General features: G+C 40.5%; 1 protein-coding gene across 1 annotated transcript in view; it reads right to left on the bottom strand.

Annotated features, from left to right (window-relative positions):
- The window catches only part of MPHOSPH9 (M-phase phosphoprotein 9), a 53,829-nt gene that overhangs the window by 9,132 nt on the left and 36,044 nt on the right, over positions 1 to 8,653 (bottom strand). Inside the window, exons 17-19 of the mRNA XM_018556834.1 lie at positions 6,229 to 6,384; positions 3,170 to 3,322; positions 429 to 610 (exon numbers count right to left, since the gene is read on the bottom strand). Coding sequence (XP_018412336.1) covers positions 429 to 610; positions 3,170 to 3,322; positions 6,229 to 6,384 — 491 coding nt within the window. The remainder of the gene's footprint in view (positions 1 to 428; positions 611 to 3,169; positions 3,323 to 6,228; positions 6,385 to 8,653) is intronic.

Raw genomic sequence — 8,653 nt, 5'->3', positions numbered from 1 at the left:
TATATAGATATTATAAAAGCCTGGTTATCAGTTTAGAGTTAGCCATGAATATTGGCCCGATAATTATTGCTCTCACTCCGGCCCAGGCAGCGATCCCTGACATGTGTAGCACAATCGCACGCACCCTTTTAGGACCAAGACATACACACAGGTGTTGATTCAATTTTGTAATTAGAGTGCCTACCCCTCTGGTATTATCCTTTAAAATGTCTGTCTATTCATGACAAAACCTTAGAATACTTTGCTGGTGCAGTTTGCCTGTGTTTACCAAATGCTGCCACTATTCTTCTTGCAACAAAAACATTTGCAATTGTAAAATTCTTGTCTGTGAACTCATTAAAACACATCACATTTTGTATCCATTTATACTAGAGGAAAGATCTCATATAACATCCTGTTTTCTATTGATTTAAAGTAAAGACCCTTACTTGGGGTAGTAACAGTGGATGTCTTCCTGATTGAAGGTGGGAGTGAAGAGGATCGCGGGCCAGCTGGGGAATTAAGGTGTTTTTGCCGATCTCTATTTTTATCTGGAGAATCGCGTGGAGTACAGCAGTCATTGAATCCCACAGTTTGCGGTTTACTGGACGGTCCTAAAAGATTTGATATAGTGAAGCAAACACACAGACAGCTGTACACCTACTGACAATTATGGCTTTAAAGGGCAATTCTACGTATTCAGTGAAACCAATCAGAAATCTACTAAAACATTCCAGCACACTCCTGCTGACCTAAAATAAAAGATTTACTTTAATCTGATTTCTTTGAAATCCTCTGTAACCGCAGCACACTCACGGGTCTGTAACCGCAGTCCCCCTCACGGATCCAGTAGGAATGCTACTTACTAGGTATTGTACTGTGTAAATTCTTCTCTTTCCTGAATGAACAATCACATTCACACTTTCAAGGCAGGTTTTAACCAGGTTGGCGGCTGTCAGAAGAATCTTGGTACTGGCTTTTTTTTACTTCAGCCTTTGTGTATGTGAGCAGCAAGAAAAGTGCTTCAGCATCACAAGCAGGTGTGTTCCAGTATCACTAGATTACTGACAATAGGAGTGGGTTATCTCCGCTACTGCAATGCCTGGTTGAAATACAGACGTGCAAGGTGGGTAGGCTATGCTCCATTGTATGCAAGTCTAGCCTTAAAGAAGAACCCTGGCCATAAATATTCTTAACCCTTGCAGTGCAAGGGTTAAGTGCTTGTCTAGGGTCGAAAATAACAAACTTATACTCACCTGAACCTAGCAGCCGGCTGTCTGTTAAACAGGTCCCTTCAGCCTCGCTTCCCCTCCACTCCAGCGGTCTAAGGTCCTATGAGTCATCACCTCCTATACAGTTTATAGGATGTGAGGACGTTGAGGGACATTCCATTACTGGGGCGGCGACGGACACAGGCTGGAGTACACGATCTAACAGCCAGCCATCTGCAAGGTTCAGGTGAGTATATTTTTTTTATTTTCAACCCTAGATGAAAATAAGCACTTAATCCTTGCAGTGCGGGGTAGCTCCACTGGAAGGGTTAATTTTTATTCTGCCCTGGCTTCTTCTTTAATGCTCTGTTTTGGCTATAATGTACTTTTACCTACCACAAAGAAACCTGCAGGGCTGAACCTGAAATCAGTAGATACATGTCAGTCAAAACTTTTTTTTTTTAAGTTTTCAATAGCTTTGGTAAGTATCAGAACCCCTGTCAGGGTTTTATTGTGTCCTCACTGGGTAAGTTTATCCAAAATTGTCACCAGAAAAAGAGGTGCGGGTAAATCTTGTGGACATCTGTTCAAGTGATAACTGGCTTTGAGTGGAATTCCCCTTCACTTTGTAGAGATTTCCTCTCACTTCCTGTTGCATCTATTGGACAGAAAGTGGATTGAAATCTCTATAATGGGACAGCAAAAAACTCTATGCAAAACTAAACATTTATGCCTATAAATACACTTACATGTAAGCTGGGAGCACAGCATTTTTGAGTGCTGTCAGCCCTGCCCAGTTTTTTTTTCTTGCTAAACTACTCAAACCATTTGTACAACATACACACTAATCATTCTGTAGTCCCAAGATTAGAATTGACTCGGCCAATTACTCTCCTTGAAGCACCACTTCAGGAAAATTATTCTAATGTAAGGGGATTTCGTATGTGAGAGGGGGGACTCTGATGTAAAGGGGTAGATTTTACATTGTCTTCTCTTTTTTTAAAAGTACTCTCTAAATATGGACATTGGGGCTTTAAAGGCGCCAAACTATAAGACATACAGGGGGGAATTTATCAAAACTGGAGCAGAAGAATCTGGAGCAGTTACCCATGGCAACCAATCAGCTTCTCTCTTCAGTTTGTTCAGTTGAGGTTTGAAAATGAAAAGTGGATGCTGATTGGTTGCCATGCACAGCTGCTCCAGATTTTTACTGCTCCAGTTTTGATAAATTCGCTCCATTGTATATTACTTAAAAATGTTGCATTTATAAAATCTACACGGAAATAAAAACAATAGTTGCGCTGGACTTCACACCTCCCTCTAATACTCCTCAGGAGGCCACTGATACATACCGTACCCTATGCAACCAACAATTATCTAAAGTATTTATTTCACATAGAAAGTTGTTGTTTCCATCAAGCAGTGATTCACAGTTTTTTTATGTTGCCTTGGATCCCCAATTAAAATCCATACCAGACCCCTATCTAAGGATTTGATATTGATTAGTGGAGGGCGGAACCACACATCTTTTTTTACATTTTACATTTAGGGGTGCTTTGAGATTTTGCATACCTTTAAAAGGTGTCATGACTGAAAAAAGGTCGAGAAACACTGCCCTTGAGGCATCTTTTTGTTCTATAACCATTTCAAACTGTGTAAGTGACTAACTTTTTGGGCTAATGCTTAGCCTGGTTGGGGGGCTTTTTTTGCTCCTCACCAAAACCATTCTCTTTATCGGTTTCTAGACAGTCTTCTTAATTATTACACACTTAGGAAACAACACAAATGCTTCAGAGAATTATGTAAAGGGCAGCATTGTCCAATTTCAGCGTGTGAAAGATTTATAAATGCTCTATTGTCTTCCAGTAAAAACACAATCCATTGTTTATACACTGCTAAATGACTGGAAGTGTTGGAGCAGCACACAAAGAATGTGTTCGCGTGATTAATGTGGATGATATGCCAACTTACTATGAAATGAACTTTCCTTTTTCCAGCCTTTCAACCCTTTTTCTTCTTCAAAGTCTCTCAAGGCTTTTAGAATGGGACTCTCCTGAGTACTGCGCTCTTCTGTCGTGGGTTTAGCTGCTATATAATTATGTAAGGCTTCCTTTTCTGGAGGAGAATGGTGCCTTAACAAGATTCAGAAAATAGGATTCTTATTAAATCATATTAGTCAGTCAATTAGTCGCTATATCATCAATATAATGGAGCAGAACTATAGAGTCAATGTCAAGATTTATAGGTAGATATACAAAATACATTCACAAAGAGATGTGTGTTAAACATTTATTTCAAGTGATAGAGTAATTGTTAAACATTTGAATGCTTTCAGCATAATGTAATCTAACCAATGTTGGTTAACGCTATAAATACACTGGAGTAGACAGAACCTGGGGCAATTGCCCATAGTAACAAATTAGTTTCAATCTGCAGTTTGTTCAGCTAAGCTTTGAAAATGATAAAATAGTACATCTACAGCGATGCATTGATCTGCAACTTTTTTATCCTTAGGTTCCTTGTTTCAGTTTATTGAAACAAAAACATCACCTCTGTAGACCCGTCAGTTAAATCACCTTATGTGTATACTACCTTGATAGGAATTGGTAGCTTGTGTTACAGAATATATGCAAGAAAGAAAATAGGAAGGCAAACCAGTGGTAACAACTTGTAATTTTAAGTTTGAGGAGGTACGCCCCTAAAAAAAACCCCCCAAAAAACCACAACAACTCATGTAAAGACCTTTGGTGTACTTGCCCAGGGCTTCTTCTGATTTCGCACCCACTCTACTAGCTTATCCTGGCTATAAATATCACAGCTGGGTCCTGTTCTTATGCCTTAGAAGCACAAACAGCCCTCATTGATAAATACAATGTAACAATATTGCTACAATCTAGTAGCCATTTTTACAGAAACCTGTAACTGTGCATGCCTGCCCGAAGCACCATCGTCTAGAAGTCCAAATTTCACATTTATTCTGGAGGTCTTTCCTTGTAATTTTTTAACATTGGCCACAAATTACAATCCGACTGTCCAATTGTTGTAAAATCTCCTACAATTACGTTGTGTGGTGGCCTACCTAAACAATCCAATGAATTTACATCCATTCAGGCACATAATTGTTAGTAAGTTCATTTAGAACGTACTCTGTGTGTCATGTTAATGTGATGTCACCTAGATCTGGAGCCTAAAGGCCCAGCATCCTTGCTCTATACCCTTTTCTTTTTCATACTGTGAATGTACTGTGTCGTTTAATTGTGATGTCTCCTAGATCTGGAGCCTAAAGGCCCAGCATCCTTGCTCTATACCCTTTTCTTTTTCATACTGTGAATGTACTGTGTCGTTTAATTGTGATGTCTCCTAGATCTGGAGCCTAAAGGCCCAGCATCCTTGCTCTATACCCTTTTCTTTTTCATACTGTGAATGTACTGTGTCGTTTAATTGTGATGTCTCCTAGATCTGGAGCCTAAAGGCCCAGCATCCTTGCTCTATACCCTTTTCTTTTTCATACTGTGAATGTACTGTGTCGTTTAATTGTGATGTCTCCTAGATCTGGAGCCTAAAGGCCCAGCATCCTTGCTCTATACCCTTTTCTTTTTCATACTGTGAATGTACTGTGTCGTTTAATTGTGATGTCTCCTAGATCTGGAGCCTAAAGGCCCAGCATCCTTGCTCTATACCCTTTTCTTTTTCATACTGTGAATGTACTGTGTCGTTTAATTGTGATGTCTCCTAGATCTGGAGCCTAAAGGCCCAGCATCCTTGCTCTATACCCTTTTCTTTTTCATACTGTGAATGTACTGTGTCGTTTAATTGTGATGTCTCCTAGATCTGGAGCCTAAAGGCCCAGCATCCTTGCTCTATACCCTTTTCTTTTTCATACTGTGAATGTACTGTGTCGTTTAATTGTGATGTCTCCTAGATCTGGAGCCTAAAGGCCCAGCATCCTTGCTCTATACCCTTTTCTTTTTCATACTGTGAATGTACTGTGTCGTTTAATTGTGATGTCTCCTAGATCTGGAGCCTAAAGGCCCAGCATCCTTGCTCTATACCCTTTTCTTTTTCATACTGTGAATGTACTGTGTCGTTTAATTGTGATGTCTCCTAGATCTGGAGCCTAAAGGCCCAGCATCCTTGCTCTATACCCTTTTCTTTTTCATACTGTGAATGTACTGTGTCGTTTAATTGTGATGTCTCCTAGATCTGGAGCCTAAAGGCCCAGCATCCTTGCTCTATACCCTTTTCTTTTTCATACTGTGAATGTACTGTGTCGTTTAATTGTGATGTCTCCTAGATCTGGAGCCTAAAGGCCCAGCATCCTTGCTCTATACCCTTTTCTTTTTCATACTGTGAATGTACTGTGTCGTTTAATTGTGATGTCTCCTAGATCTGGAGCCTAAAGGCCCAGCATCCTTGCTCTATACCCTTTTCTTTTTCATACTGTGAATGTACTGTGTCGTTTAATTGTGATGTCTCCTAGATCTGGAGCCTAAAGGCCCAGCATCCTTGCTCTATACCCTTTTCTTTTTCATACTGTGAATGTACTGTGTCGTTTAATTGTGATGTCTCCTAGATCTGGAGCCTAAAGGCCCAGCATCCTTGCTCTATACCCTTTTCTTTTTCATACTGTGAATGTACTGTGTCGTTTAATTGTGATGTCTCCTAGATCTGGAGCCTAAAGGCCCAGCATCCTTGCTCTATACCCTTTTCTTTTTCATACTGTGAATGTACTGTGTCGTTTAATTGTGATGTCTCCTAGATCTGGAGCCTAAAGGCCCAGCATCCTTGCTCTATACCCTTTTCTTTTTCATACTGTGAATGTACTGTGTCGTTTAAATGTGATGTCACCAAATCTGGAGCCTAAAGGCCCAGCATCCTTGCTCTATACCCTTTTCTTTTTCGTACTGTGAATGTACTGTGTCATATACATGCATTTAGTAAACCATTATAAACGCATACAAAGGCATCCAATCGCAGTGTGAATGTAGTCCAAAGGTCCAGCATGCTTACTCTATAACTTTCTCTTTTTTTAACTTACCTGTTTGGCACATATGAGGCATCATGTTTATTCTCCATTTCTATGGTTTTGTTGTCAACTGGTTGACCAGAGAAAACAGTACACTGTGTTCCAGGCGTCTTCCAGTGTGCAGTATCCGCAGTATGCAGGCTACCCACAGTGTGCGACAATTCTTTGCTAAAAGGACAACATCAAAATGAAATGGTTTATGTATATGTTGGTAATATATGAATCAAACATTCTGTATGTTTGAGATAATCTGCACAGCTTGTTTGTCACTAGCCAGCCTCCTAGACCCTCTAATCTCCTTCTACACAGTTATCACTAAAACAAGTGCCCCCATTGGAAGGTTTTCCCTCATTTCCTGTTACCGTGACAACTCTAAAATGCTGAATTTCCCATCACATGCACCAGAGATAATGGTCATCAGTATAAATACAGAGGGTGAATTTTACCAGCAAGGACACAGAGGGTAATAAAACTCAGTAACGGCTCTTATCCCTCTCTCTGCTTTATCCAAATTTAAAGTAGAACTCTGGGCAAATCAAATCTTAACGCTTGCAGTGGTGTTACCCCCCGTACTGCAAAGTTTAGATGCTCATTTTGGCAAGGGAGCTAAAATAACAGATATACTCACCCGAACCCAGCTCCTAAATCGCTTACTCCAACCTGCCTCCTGCTCCACTTCAACCATTGAATATCCCTCGGCGTCACTGGACCTTAGGCCACTGGAGCAGAGGGGGAGTGAGGCTGAAGGGACTCGTTTAGGAGCCAGCCGGGATCGCGGTTCGGGTGAGTATGACTTATTTTAGCTCAAAACGAGCACTTAACCCTTGCAGGGCAGGGGTAGCCGTACTGCAATGGATAATATTTAATTTGCCCGGAGTTCTACTATAAAAAGCTTTTTGGTTTTACATACACTTTAATATATATTGAAATATAAATTCTCAAAGTGACTATCTTTTGATTCAGTTCCCGTTTATCCTAGCTTTTATTTACGGCTTGCAGGGGTGTGGAATTCCTATCGCCCGACGTCCGGGACATGCAGTTTCGGGCACCGGATGAGTGTTTTTTTTCTACATTTAGCCCTGCTTCAGGCAAGCAGGGCTAAATGTAATGCAGGGAAGCCGTTTGATACAAGTGATTTTGAGCGGCTCCACAGCTGCCCATGATAGCTTGTAAGCAGCTCGATTGTCTGGCATACACCTCGGGCTTGTTAGCCCCTGTGTAATAGCAATAAAGTTAGGTGGAAAGAAAATACATACAAAAGTAAAAAATTATAAAATATAAACAATTTAAAAAATAAAGTAAAAAAATGACTTAAATAGTAATTTAAAAAATAAAAAAGTGATAAAAAATTTTTCAAGAAATTACATTAAAAAAATAAAAAAAGATGATAAAATAAATAAAAATGTTAAATCCTGCTTTCTTTCCTCCCCGCTGGGCGCTGCTCTGTGTCCCAGCGGGGAGGAGAGAAAGTGACAGCCGGCCGAGCGCTGCGGGATGAGAGCGCTGTGTTTGTGTTTTTTTTTTTTTGGGAGGGGGCCCAAAAAAAATCTTGCACCAGGGCCCTTTGTTCCTTAGCTCCGCCACTGTCTCCACACCCCTGTCTTGTTAACAGTTTCTTTCTTGTGATTGTACTCACATTCATAACACTCCCTGCGCCCCCTGCATGGCTTAACTCCGACAAAAATCTTTTTGAAACTAACTTTCGGGAAGTTTGTTTATAATGCCTCTTTGTCTGCTGTTAGCACATTCACATGTTTGAATTGTTACTCCTGTATGTGGCCATCTCATTCCTCACTAAATTACAGATAAGCGGGTAAGTCTCAGGAAATACTGTAAAATTCAGCTCATGATGAAATAATATTTCCCCATATTCTGCTATATATAAGCTGTGATGTTATTTTAGCACAATGCAGTTGAGCAGTGTGAGCTGAAGGATCGCTGAGAAGAAAAACTGTCACCGTGGAAAAGAACAGTAACACTTATCCGTTCTGTCACCCAGGCCCCCAAAATTCACCCTCTTGCAGAGCTACACTGGCCAAACACTTTTCAGCATCTGACATTTCTGGCTGTGTCTGGTAACTGGTAACTGTGTCCCCCTCTGCAGTGCTATGGTTCTTCCCCCTGGCTCAGCTAGGAAGAAACACAGTGAAGTAGTGACGGGTGGGTGGACCACAGATCTGTAGCATGGAGCCCAGGCATCCAACACTGGCAGAACTGGCAGATGCTAAAGATAAAGTACAGAGGCAAGGGATGAGATAAAGGTAAGATGTATTACTGTTTTTATTCGGTTAATAACAGATTCACTTGAATAATTCAAACAACTGATCATCTTTTCTTAATATACTACTTTTCAGTTAGAGGTTCTATGGTGGATGTGCAGTTACATACAATTTTGTCAGTGTGGTTTGTTATCACCTTCTACCCAGAACAAATTATT

This window comes from Nanorana parkeri, unplaced genomic scaffold (genome assembly GCF_000935625.1).
Source record: "Nanorana parkeri isolate BGI_ZX_2015 unplaced genomic scaffold, ASM93562v1 scaffold13, whole genome shotgun sequence".
NCBI lineage: Eukaryota > Metazoa > Chordata > Amphibia > Anura > Dicroglossidae > Nanorana > Nanorana parkeri.
Note: the sequence above shows the minus strand (reverse complement) of the source record. Positions and strands in the feature narration are given on the sequence as shown.